The sequence below is a fragment of the Eurypyga helias genome, unplaced genomic scaffold, assembly GCF_000690775.1.
Source record: "Eurypyga helias isolate BGI_N326 unplaced genomic scaffold, ASM69077v1 scaffold8683, whole genome shotgun sequence".
NCBI lineage: Eukaryota > Metazoa > Chordata > Aves > Eurypygiformes > Eurypygidae > Eurypyga > Eurypyga helias.
The window spans coordinates 39,089-52,529 of record NW_010243058.1 but is presented as its reverse complement, the minus strand read 5'-3'; the positions used below and the strand labels follow the sequence as shown (position 1 = coordinate 52,529).

The window sequence follows — 13,441 nt, the reverse complement described above, 5'->3', positions numbered from 1 at the left end:
TGACGGCAGCCTGCGGTACACGCTGGCGAGCGCCAACACGTTTTTCGCCAGTGCCTGCTATCAGGGAAAGCCAGACTCACGCCAGCATCAGTGGGTTTGTAAGCCCACTCAGCATTACCATACAGTAAAACTACAGTGCCCCAGGAACACGCGCACACAAAAGCGCGCACGCGTCCGGATGCACGCGTGGAGACGCACAGCAAAACAAAACCTGCGCATCGCTAAATCTATTTAAGCCTCCCCGATTGACTTGCTTTTCTTCATATCTGCTTATTTTTAAAAATTACCACGCATAGCGTGTGTGACAGTTAACAGTAACATCTCATACTACCACAGGGTTGTGATACGCAATTTTAAAATATTTTAAACAGACATGTACCTTTTTAAAAAAAAAAAAAAAATCAGAATCCTATTACATAAGCAATATTTGCATAGAATTATACAAGTAAATTATACAATACTTAAGCAGCAGCAACTTATGCTGAAATTTAGAACTAGATTAAGCTTAGTTGTGGCACAGAGATCCATGTACAAGAAGTACAAAGCGCACACAATATTGTCCCCATTCTATTGCCCAGAGGCAAACGACTCCAGATTATACTACTTTACATTGTCCTTTTGTATATTACATATGTGTACATCTTTTAAATACTTAAAGAAATATTTAACAAAATAATACAATAGGTTACAGTAACAGTGAACTGTTGTCCTGATGCAGCATGTCCTTTTCTACGACTTCAAGCAGTTCTTCTCTTCAAGCAGTTCTGGAAATACAGTTTTCCATCTTTGGCCTCTTCTTTGCTTCAGTTATTACCCTTCACCAATGAGGAGAGAAGAAAAACAAACATTCATTAAAGTTCAAGAGAAACAAACAAATCCAACACTCATTTTACGACTCCCACATTTGCAGTTCACAGTCGGGAAACGTGGGGTCTGCGGGGTCTGCTTTCATCTCAGACACGCGTTTCCCGGTAAAGAAATGCTGATGGCGACGGAAAAAATGCAGATGCTGTAACTTCTGAGTTCCCAGCCTTCAATAACGGCGACAAACTCCGTCAAAACCAGCGAACACGTCAAGGAGAAGCGCGCTGCGGTCCAACGCGGCACACAGGGAAGAACCTCCTATACCATGCAGTTCAGCTTGGAAGAGCTGAGCCCAAGTACCTCCTTACTCTGAGGTACTACTACCTGCCCTATTTCTAGACTGTGAGGCGAAAGCCATTCGTGTCCATCTGCCCTTTGGGATGTTTGGAGACACGTTTTAGGAGTCAGAAGGCCATTTCATTATGACAAGCCAAGAAACTCCCATCGAAACTCCCCGCGTGCGTGCGCGTGCCTGCCTACGCGGAACGGCCCTACAACCAGGATAAAACGGCGTGCTCTGGCCAAACTAGTGCCCATCATTGCAAAAGCTCTGGAAAGCAGAGAGAGAAAACGGGGATACGGAGCTAAGCAACTATTTTAACACTTTCCCCAAAACAGCGCAAGAGATATAAAACAGGGAGAAATGGGGTGGCGTTTTTTCAGGCACAAGCCCCAGAAAGCTTGAAGGATAAAAATTCAATTGGTTTCTGCCCTTCACATATTCCCTGTAAAATTAATGGAAAATTTTCAAGAAAATGAACAGCTTTATTCTTCCCCACACATCAGCTAAAATATCCTGTGTGTTGTAAAGAGCACTACTCCCCATAACCGCGTCCTGCCAGCCTGAAGACGCCCAGTGATTTCGGTACCCAGCGTCACCAGCTCTTGAGAGCACCTGCTGGTTCCCTGGAACAGTCAAGTCCCTGCTGGGTCAGCGCTGCCCTATGCTAACCTGCACCAGCCACCGCAGCCGCCCCTGGCAAGGGAGAGGTCGGCCCCAGGACTCCTCCGGCGCACGAGTTCGCTGGGAGGGTCCCTGAACGCTCCCTGCTGCCCAGCCATGGAGTGGGTAGGCGTGGTGCGGCCTTCCCGCCTCTCACTCGGACCATCCTCCAGAGGGATTCAGCCCTCACTAGGGACTTCAAATTCTTTCAGGGAGTTTTACTCCAGAGAGGACAACTCGAAGTAGCTCCAACTCTACATTCCCCTGTATGACGTGTCAGAACGTTCTCAATCCGGGAATCGGATGACAGGACCTACCAACAGTAAACGCAGCCGCAAAGCTCTGAGGACGTTACATGCACCTCTGCTTCGTTTTCCTCACGCGGTAAACTGGGATTACACAATGTACGTACCCACTTTGCAGGGCTCTTGGAAGTAGTTTTTGTCTGAACCCGGTATAACTTGCCAGTGTTGAGACACTACTATCTTACCCAACCGGATTCCTAGTGCAAAATTTGCTATATTCAGAGTCAGCAGCTTTAAGAGGATCAGGGACCAGTAAGTAAACCTACCTGAATGAAAGGCACTTCAGAGAAATTTTCAATTTCCCCTTCCTTTCCGTCACACCGCCGCCTACCACAGACAACGCCTGCAGCCTTAGGACACCGACCTACCTTACTGTGAGCTGTTGCCAGGTATCCTTTCCTCACATTCAACGTCTTGCAGCTCTATAACTTCTACTTTAGAATTTCTTCTTTCACACCGCACATTAAAAGGCACGTGGGGGTCCTCAAACGGCCCGTGGTCAGCTTCGTGGTACCCCTCGTAGGATGGAAAGTTCCCCCCGCGAGAGCTGTGGCTGTGCACTGCGGGGTGGACAGCGACAGTCACTGAAGCCGAGGCAGTCACAGTAGTGATGGGCTGGCAGTACGCTGGTCCTGCGGCGCCCACCGCACCGAACGCCGGGCTCCTCACGTTATGAGAACGGGCCCTGTGGCCCACGCGATCCCTATTGCTGGGTCCTGAATGCCCTTCAGTAGAAATTTCAAATGCGTCCCTTCGAGGGCGGTAAGGGGGTGGTCGCAGCCCTTCCTTCGCTTCCCGTTTGGGTTGTCTGCCCTGACGCCACGCCTGCTGCGTGCCGGACTCTGGATTCGCCTGTAACCTGGGACTCGACTGATGCCTTGTCTCCGGCTGAACCACCTGAAAGAGAGAGGCACAGTTACGCCTCTGACAAAGCGAGCCAAACAAATTTATGCTGAGAACAGTTTTAATAATGCTGTCCTGGCTCTAGCTCTACGAAGGCAATGTTACGGAGTCTGGTAATTGTTGGTTTTTCCAGATCGTTTCTGTCTGAAGTTACTAAAACCTGGAAAGCGTACCTTCAGAAAAACGTAGGATGAGAGCTGAAAACATTATTCTAAGCTTCCCATATGCTGGTCCATCCTTTCAAAGGGATGGGTGACAAGCACTCGATCTGAACTCATTCACCAAGCAGAATTGCAGGCAGTTGGAAAAGGCTCTATTCCATGCAGGGTACATACACAGGATGTTAGTAGGGTAGTTTGTATAGGCTGTAGGAATCTGTTTTCTGATTTCCGTAAGAAGCGTGAAGCGCAGCGGCCACATCAGTCAATAAACCGTGACCAACTTCAAATGTGGCTGTGCTTGTACCTATTTCTAGGCTTCTGCTGAACAAAAACAGATCCTCATTGCAGCTCAGCATGCAGCATCAGCAGGGGTAGGAGACAGAACTCTTTCGCTTTCCTTTGAAATCGCAGTTATGCCAACCCAGTAGCAAGATATAATGGGCCCGAGGTTTGGTACAACCCTGAAATTGGCTTTTTTTTCTGGCTCTATCAATCTTTCCCCAAAAAATACACGGTCAGAGAGAGGTATATGAGATGGTGATCCACAAGGAGCTGCGTGGAAGAGGTCTGGATCTTTTAATCTCTCCCCGTCCTCTCTCTGAAAAGAACCGTCCGACAGACTGAGAGCTCTCTCTTGTGGCTGGTGCCACTATGATGTAACAGCAATTACACATGACGAAGACCTTTGCTTCTGTACCACTGTTTTACCCCCAGCTTGATTCTAAAGAAGAGGATGAGGAAAGCCTTCAATCCCTGCTTACAGGTCTTGGCACAAAGTCTCAAAGCCAGAAATACGTAAGAGCTTTCCACAAAAATACATAGATTTAAATAGAAAAACCCCAAACACCCTCCTGCCGGTCCTCCTGCCGGCCCTCCTGCCGGTCAACATGCGAGCTACTTACAGTGGATCTCGCAAAGACAGGATTCTCAGTGGCTTCCACTATCACTTGATGGACCGGTGCCCCGGGGCCTTGGGTGGCCTCATACTGATGAAGCTCTTCACTGATTCCGGACACTGTGGTTTGAGAGCTGTACTCCGAATCAGAGGAATCTGACCCGTTGTTGGTGTGCCCGGGCGGCAGCGCAAACCTCACGATGCTGGGGGGCGGCTCAGGAGAGGGTGTGGGCAATCTGTTCCGTCCATTGGCTGGAGACACCTGGATAAGACAACGCATTCAGTTAGCATTACTCTTTTAACCATTAGTGCTCGGCGGAAATGTTCTTCTGCCAAATACACCCTCCTCCCATGCCACGAGAACCTTTCTGATGAACATTTTCTGGTGAACGTTTACACTGAACTGAAAAAAAATCAGTGAAAGGAGAACTCAAGACATGACCCATCTGTGGAGATGCACGTGGGCATCACTGTCTCAGGAGGCGCATGTATAAAATCGGACTTATAAAAATAACATGTAGACTTCCGTCCCCTGCGGCATACATTAACGGTGATTTCACAAAAGCACCTGAAAGGAGTACATACTGTCTGGTTCAGCCTCTGCAAAGAGAGGCAGATGCACACATACTAGCAACATATGTGATAATAACATATGCACATATATAATGCAAGGGACAGGTCACGTATACTGCTAGGAATACAAGAGGTTACACACTCCTCTCAAAACTGTTTTACTAGTACTGAAAAAATAAGTATTTCTGAAACGTTACGCACGCTGAGTGAATACATACCTGCTGTTTTATTCCTGTGCACACACACACATATATATAGACACGTGAAGCGCAGCGCACGGATTCTGGTAATATGGGATAAGGATAGCCCTACGTGATGCAGCAACTGTGTTAACTATTGAGCAGGTATTGAATAATCAACCACCAAATAAGAATTCGGTATCTATGAATCCTTTTTTTTGCGGGACTTGGACTTTATACTGTGAAGCCATCAACACTGAAGTGAAGCCTTCTGCCCACTGAAAATGCTGCCTGAGCCCAGAGCACACTGCGGGGAGGGGTGACTGGACAGGGGGGACCTTCTGGCAGATCGGTCCTGGTTATCAAGGTGTGGTCCGTGGACCACCACTGGTGTATGTTGGTCCACACAGGCCTTCCTGGTGGTCTGCTCAGTTAAATATTTTGAGGAAAGCAGCAGAGGCAGTGAGGTAGGGAAGAAGGTGGTATGAGTACAAAACAGTAATTTTCAAAATGCTGGGAAAAATCCTTATTTTACAAACTAGTTGGCATCTGACATTACGCTTTTAAAAGCATAAATAATCCTACACCTGTATCACATTTGCTGACTGCAGCCTCTGAAACAATACTTGTTTTAAACACCCTTTGAAAATGTAAGTAGAAGAATATAAATCAAATAAAACCCAGCACTTTTAATAAAGATAAAAAAAACCCTCAAACCCTAGAGCAAGAAACTCAAAAAATCCAAGAAAAAAAAGTTTCTAAAAAAAGGGGAGTGTGTGATCTGGGGCAGGGGTGCAGGCATAGTATTATTTCTTCTCTTCACCATTAATTTTACTGACCTCAGGGTATGGTCCAAAGAATGAAAGAAGAACAGGAAGCAGCACCAATCCATTGAGAACTCCCAGAATGGTTAAGATTGCCAAAACAGCAAAGAAATACCTGAAGCAGGATTTAAGTGGTTTGGGGGAGAGAAGAGTCACAAATATTGTTAGAAATATGAATTACTCCTATGTATGTTAAAATAATATGTATGCTAAATTAAATCTAAAATATTTCTAACGTAGTACTAAGTAATTATATTGCTTTCCATATATAGATATAGGGGTCTTTACCTTCTGAATTAGAGAAGCTACATTCCACAACCCAAAGTGTTAGTTGATAAAGGAAAGAAAAAAAATTACATTTGTTAATTTCCCAGAATCTGGAAGCATGTAACGTTATTTATGAATGTGTTACACAAACACAAAAATATGGAATGTGCAGTGAATAGCTGAATGGACTGAAAGCACAAATACAATGAAAAGGGGCCCCCATTAGTGAAAACCCAGCAGAAGCAAACAAATGAAGTGAAGGGTGTAGAATTTAAACAATTTAGCCTAGAAGGAAAAGAAGCCCTCTTCTCCCGGCAGCTAATCCACTGTGAAATGCTTCTGCATCTTACGGCAGAATCTCTAATTAAATCTCCAGTGTATCAGGTAAGGGTTTCCCTTGCTGTTCGTTAATCACAACTTTCCGCCTAGAATTCTGTGAGTTCCAGTTTTACCAAATAGCTCGAATTGCAACCTTTTTACAAGACGGGAACCCGCTTTCTGTGAAGAAAATGCTGCCCATTCTATAGTAAGCTCCAGCATTGTACTGAGCAAGAGCACTCCACAATGGCAGAGCTGCATTGCAGGCTAATCTTTTGTTGAACAATTTAGCATCTCTGAATACTCTTGTTTTGCGTCAGCCAATTCAAACATAAAGGCTCAAGTACTATGGAAGAAGAGGAAAGTGCACAAGTGGTTGTCCTTTCCCACCGCTGAGGGCTAAGGTCTGGGATCCTTCATGAATACCAAGGTAAACCTGTCAGTGAAAGGAGAGCCTGGCTAGTTGGTATTCGGCACAGCTGGGGCTCAGACTAAACTTAAGGCTGCGTCGTCGTAACTAACTAATGATTTCGAGGACTCGGTCTTGGTAAATTCCTGGAGGAGAAGGCAAAGGAGAAGAACGGAGGGCTACTAATGGGTCTGCTGATTACATCGTCTAGCTGGCAACAAACTTTGCTGCCTCCCTGTTCCCACATCTGATCGAATATATCAGACTCCCGGTAAAACTACGAACATCCTGCTATTGTAAACACTGGGGAATTCCTGATCTACATTAGCAAAAATCAGCAAGCCAATCTGCTCTACTAACGTAAACCGCCAGAACTTTATGCTGGGACAGAGATCAACAACCGGCGTTAAAAACATTTGCATCTCATCCATCTAACGCTAGGATAAACAGCAGGATTACAGCTCTGACCACTTGGTGTATACAATGTACGTTAATTCACTTAATCTTCCACACTGTGGGACTAATCTATCGCTTTGCGGAAGTTTGGGATCTTCTTCGCCCACTATAACAATGCTCAGGCTCCCATAGTTTATTTTATTTTATTTTTCAAACAAGGCAAACTAAAGTCAGATTGTGCTAGAAAATGAGAAACTGATGGCCAAAAAAAGTAAAATGACATTAGTTGAAAAGCTGAAAGGCTCATTTTATAAACTGAGAGAACACCCAATCCAAATTTGGTGTGAAGGGCTGCTACAATCTTCCATTTGCTATGACACAGAAATATGCTTTACCAAAACCTCGTCTGTTAAGCAGGATGTAGTGCACCAAACATACCCCTGTAAATTTAGGTTAGATCTGTAAGTAACCTGCATGTCAGTGTCCCAACCCTTAAAAAATCAGGTTCTAAAAGAATAATACGATTTTATTTCTTCAATACCGATAACGTGAAGTGAAAAATACCGAATCAGGAACAAAATTCGAATTATATTTCAGGACATGCAGTATCTGTATAGTAATCATTCTTATCATGTAGGTTTCATGAGGTCTAGCTGCAAACCGCCTGCTTTCTTCAAATCTCTTACATACATAAACAAAAAATCGTGACGAGATTTAGCAGCCATTCTCTCAGTTCCTGCCTCTGACGCTCTGTTGTTGTTCTCGTCAAACGGATGTCAGCTCACTCTAGTCATCTAGCCAGCTTATGTCTACCTAAGCAGTTAAGTCATCTTTCAGGGCGTTTTTATTTGGCCCAGTTCTACCTCAGTTCCAGCTAGGGCTTGGGCTTTTTTCTTTCCGTGTTGTAGTCTGCCACAAAGAACCTGTGTTACCTCTAAGATTAGCCATTTTGCAGAGCTCCACAGGTTGTTAGGAACAGAATAGGATCTGTTTCATTGCACTTCTCAAATTCCCCTCAACAAATAACTTGCTTTCCTCTCGTACTTGACGAATTCACATTCTTAATTAAATTCACAAGAAACAGCCTGCCTGTAGTTCTAAACAGAAGGGCCTTCAGGTTCTGCTTTACAAAACTTTAATATGAAGTTCTGTGTTCGTACTTATGGTTCCCCAGCTCCCAAACAAGGCCTTTTCGCCTCTCCCTGTTACACATCACTGTAAAACTCACGTAACGATAGAAGGAGAAGGACCGGAGAGAGCTGCCTGCAGCACGCTTGCAGCACGTTTGCAGGTTCGCGTGTCCTTCGCATGCAAACTGTTGTGCACACAAGCAGCCTGAAGGTCAAACCCAGTTAAGACTGGACTCTGACCTGACTCAAACCCAGCATGAGCAAACTTTATGCTGAAGACAGCCGTTTTTGTGGTCTCTCCTGCTGGGTGTCAGATTTTCCTGGAACAGATTTTAATAGCAGCAATGGAAACACTACTGTGTCTAGCGTGTAGCAAGGAGTTAATAAAACAGAGGGAAAGCAGGACCATGATGTAAGCATGCTTGACACACCATGCATAGTAATAAAGTGACAGATACGCTGAAGTGACGGAAAATTAAAAGCATGCTTATTTTTATTTTAGAAAGAAAGTCGAGAGACACACAAATGGTTTACCTGACAATAAAATCGAACTCCGATCCTGCGAGCATTAACACCCCAAGCAGAGTGGACACAGCCCCATCCAGCACTGGTGCGAACATGTGTTCCAACGCAAGGACAGCCCTATGGTTCCTGTCTCCTATGGCAGTTAAAAATGCCTGTAAAACAATGAAAACCGCTTCGTTAGACAGATGCATACAACCTTCCAAACAGCCTCTCCCACAGCATGCACAGTTTTTCACCAGTGCACTACTTCAAACTACAGCTTATGGAAGTGTCTCCCTAGCTGGCTAACCTTCCAGAGATGGCCTGATTGCTGCAGTCACGCCACACCGCTGCTCCTGAAGTCACACCAACAGAGTGATTACAGACCATAGTAATAATTTTGGAAACAATGCCTGCTTGTATCAGTAGGCTTTTATCTCCAGCTCTGCTTACTTCCACCTGCAAAGAATTCTTATTCCATGGTGAAAGCGTTTCAGGTGTCAAAATTAGAGGGCGACTCCTCTCGCTCTCAGGGGAGCATGGCTTCCATGACTTTTTATAACACTTCTGTTTCACTCAAAATAAATGTTTTTACAAATTCTACGACTTCAAAGGTAGCAGGCCTTTCCATATAAAAGCGCCTTAGGAATAGTACTGAAGATGGTGATGCCTGAGCAACAACATGACTACTGAAATGTCTTTCTCTCTCCCGTTCCTTAATGGATAAGCTGTATCAAGAACACCCAAATGCTATTGTTTTGCATTAATTTGTCTTCTCTGTGTATGACTCAATGGCTTACGAAGACAAGACTCTGGGTGATCTTCTTCCCGTGATGTATAAGGGCTGCCTCTTTGGTGAATTCTCTACTGCCTATTCAGATATGAGCTCAAGCAGCTATCTTCCTCTTGGCCCTGGAACGTAAGCCTCTCTTCTCTAGCGGCTTATCTTCACTTATCTGACAAAGCCGGGGTGAAATCAGTCAACGCATTAAGAAGTTACTTGGTGGGACAAGCAGACCAAAGACAGGGTGGAGTGAGATTCCCAACCCTCAGTTCTGTAGGCAGCCAAACCATGTATTATTAGGATTGGATTACAAGTGGTGTGTGTGGAAAATTAAAGTATCCAGGACATTTTACATTCCCATATACATAAACAGATAAAGAATCCCCCACAGGGTAAGGGCAGCTGTCAGTGAGATGACTCACATAAATGGGAGCTATGGGATCTGATCCACAGATGTATGAACAAGTTCTATAACCATATCTATACGTAACTGAAGGATGCGCAATACAAGGGTCTACCATCGCTTCAGAGTTTGTTTGTAGAAATAAGGAAATGAGCTCATGATTCACAAGTGACAGCAGAGAACTGAGCCACACAGTGGATTGTGAATCACTCTTAAACGAGTTCAATTAAGTTCTGCATCAACAGCTCCAGCAATGCCTTTTCTTCGTATATGCAATGGTGGTTTGACTGTTTCTACGCAAGAAGTTCCTGCTGCTGTCATCTGAGGTCTACTAGGCATTCTGACAGTTAAAGCCTACATTTGAAAGCTTTTGACTCCAGTGTCAATGTGGGGGAAAAAAAAACCAAACCAAACCAAACAACCAAAAAAACCCCAGTTTGCTTGGCATTTTACCTTCAGCCACAGGTGACTGACTTTTTTACATACATAAAGTCCTGTAAATTAAATTAGTTTCTTTCCATTTAGAAAAAACTGTTTTGCCCTTTTTAATTCATAGAATCATAGAATGGTTTGGGTTGGAAGGGACCTTAAAGACCATCTAGTTCCAACCCCCCTGCCATGGGCAGGGACACCTTCCACTAGACCAGGTTGCTCCAAGCCTCATCCAGCCTGGCCTTGAACACTTCCAGGGATGGGGCATCCACAGCTTCTCTGGGCAACCTGTTCCAGTGCTTCACCACCCTCTCTGTGAAGAACTTCTTCCTGATATCTAATCTAAACCTCCCCACGTTCAATTTAAACCTGTTACCCCTTGTCCTGTCACTACAGGCCCTTGTAAAAAGTCCCCCCCAGCTTCCTTGTAGCCCCTTCAGGTACTGGAAGGCTGCAATGAGGTCTTCCTGGAGCCTTCTCTTCTCCAGGCTGAACAAGCCCAACTCTCTCAGCCTTTCATCATAAATTACAGTTTTTCCATTTTAAATCTCCAACTCTAAGAAACTGTCAATTCTAAGAAACGCTCATTTCCTTCCTCCCCTTGTACACCATTAGTTTCTGACACTTCCCAAACTACTGAAAGTCTAGGAAATGGGTTTACCTCCAAAAGCCTAACTATCCATAGCAGTAGGGGGAAAAAAAGATGTGACCACTTCAGAGATCCAGTTGCTCCTTTTTAACCTTACCCTACTTCCCCCCTGTGATTCTTCTTAAAATTATTCTTCCCATCCTGACACTTGGTGTGCCCCAGCCCTCTGCAACATCTATAACATATTCCCAGTATTCGGCCATCTAAAATGTGCTAAAATCCCCGTTAGTTCTCCTTTCTTTTTTGCCGTCACCAGATCCTCTAAGCAGTCTACCAGTCCCCCTTGGACTCCAAAAGGGCCATTGCATTCCATTCAATGTCACCACCACCTTCCAGCCCCCTCCCTTTACTTCTTTTTTGGATTGCTACAGCTATACTACAGATTATAGTAGACTACAAGCACCTCCTCCCTGTAATTATTTTATACAGACCAACTCATCCTTTCCTACTTTTTAATATAGTAAAATTCAAATTCATTAAGAAATTATATTCTTAAACTATACTGAAATATCCATTATAACAGCCTTACAGGAGAATGACATGCTGAGTGTGCAAAATGCTGGGAAGATAGATGCTGACATTGCCAAACGTGAACACAGAAAACAAACCCCTTATTCTCTGTCACCAAATAAAGTGAGTTTCACGTATCCTGAACATCCAAAACCGTCCCCTTGCATGCACACTCGTTTCTACACATTTTTGCAGATCAGGCTGACTAAGCTAGGTGAGTAAGTACACTCTAGATTTGGACACCTATCCTTGAAAATGTTAAAATCCTTCTATGAAAAGTACTTTTTTCCCCGCCTTTGCTCCTCCTCATCACATCAGAAAACTATTTACCTACAGACCGCGTGTTGGTGCCCACTATGAAGAGCTGATGGGTTCTGAAAGGAAGGTGCAGATTTTTCAAGTGGACAATGAATCCAATTACATTAAAATTTTAGTGGTCTACAGAGCTCACACTCTAGGTGACTTTGAGTCTCCTTTAAAGGCTTCTCTCCCACAAGACATAAAATCTCCAGGCAAGAGGGAACAAGCAGCTACGTAGCCCTAAGGCACCAACAGTGAGGCTGCAGAGTAGGACCAGGAGAGTCTAGGCTGAAGTAAGGTGCGTTAAGAGCTCTGCTTTGCTGTCATGGTTTAACCCATCGGCAACCAAGCACCACACAGCCGCTCACCCACCCTCCCCACCGCTGGAGGGATGGGAGAGAGCATCAGAAGGGCAAAAGGAAGAAAGCTCCTGGGTTGAGACAAGAACAGTTTAATGATTACCCACCAACCAATACCCAGCTAATCCGCGAGCAGCGATCACTGTCCCCAGGCCAACTCCCCCCAGTTGCTATACGGACCGTGACATCATATGGTATGGAACACCCCTTTGGCCAGTTTGGGTCAGCTAAGCTGTCCCTGCTAAGCTAAGCTGTCCCTGCTAAGCTTCTTCCCAGCTCCTTGTGCACATCCTCACTGGCACAGCATGGGAGTCTGAAAGTCCTTGACTCAGTGTAAGCACCGCTTAGCAACAAACAGAAGATAAGTGTGTTATCACGTTATTCTCACAATAAACCCAAAACACAGGAGTATGCCAGCTACTAGGAGGAAAATTAACCCTATCCCACCCGAAAACAGGACACTTGTCTACATATTTGCAACACTCAGACAACTAGATATCACAGGTAATGTATGCCCTCTTACCTCCTGGGAGACTGACTCAATAGTTAGGAACTGCCTCATCAAGATCAACACAGCTTTGGCAAGACAACCGAATGGCACACAGAAGTGTGACCAATTTCCTTCCGGGGATCATGTCACTGACTTATGAGACCAAGTAAGGATCTGTGACCTTAACATTGTCACCATTGTATTTTTAAAAAAATTGAAAATCCTTCCCGATTTTACGTACCAAAGCCACATGAACAGTGAATTCCACACCAATGCCAACAGAAGCAATCAGGATAACCACAGGCACTGCACTCAGCTTTATTCCAATTAGACCCATCATGCCAAACAGCTCCACAGTCATCAGAGCCAGCACCACCACCTAGATAATTTCAAACAGCTGTTAGTAACTTCTTATACTCCAGACAAATGAAGAGATATTTCAAAACAATGTGGTGATTATAAAACATAGTCCTCAAAGCCATCCTATATTCCCAAAGACAAGCTGCTTGTCCTTGTTTCGTTGTGCTCAACGGCAATGACTTGCTAAAGAGCCAGTTGAAATTTTACTCCTAAGAACCAGTTAACAGACCAAGCATCAGTTTTGTATTGGTCACAATTTATCGGTGATCTGAAAAACAGTTTATTATTCCTTATTGTGGATACCCCTCAAGCCATACGTTTTCTCTTTTTCACCTGCTTCTCAGACAATCCTTCCAGAGCAAGTAACTTTTAACTACCTGTATGGGAATTCTTTTTGCAGAACTGCAAATACAAGTGAGGATGACTTTTGAGTAAGTTTAAAGCCCAGAAGAAACTGAATGCCACAATCAGCTGATGAGTCTC

The 13,441-nt window shown here is 44.5% G+C and overlaps 1 protein-coding gene across 1 annotated transcript in view; it reads right to left on the bottom strand.

The window, feature by feature from the left end:
• Positions 1 to 671: 671 nt before the first annotated feature.
• Positions 672 to 13,441, bottom strand: part of PTCH1 (patched 1) — a 43,152-nt gene continuing 30,382 nt past the window's right edge. The window contains exons 17-22 of the mRNA XM_010149268.1: positions 12,840 to 12,977; positions 8,702 to 8,844; positions 5,663 to 5,762; positions 4,079 to 4,333; positions 2,481 to 3,009; positions 672 to 815 (exon numbers count right to left, since the gene is read on the bottom strand). Coding sequence (XP_010147570.1) covers positions 2,482 to 3,009; positions 4,079 to 4,333; positions 5,663 to 5,762; positions 8,702 to 8,844; positions 12,840 to 12,977 — 1,164 coding nt within the window. The 3' untranslated portion in view covers positions 672 to 815; position 2,481. The remainder of the gene's footprint in view (positions 816 to 2,480; positions 3,010 to 4,078; positions 4,334 to 5,662; positions 5,763 to 8,701; positions 8,845 to 12,839; positions 12,978 to 13,441) is intronic.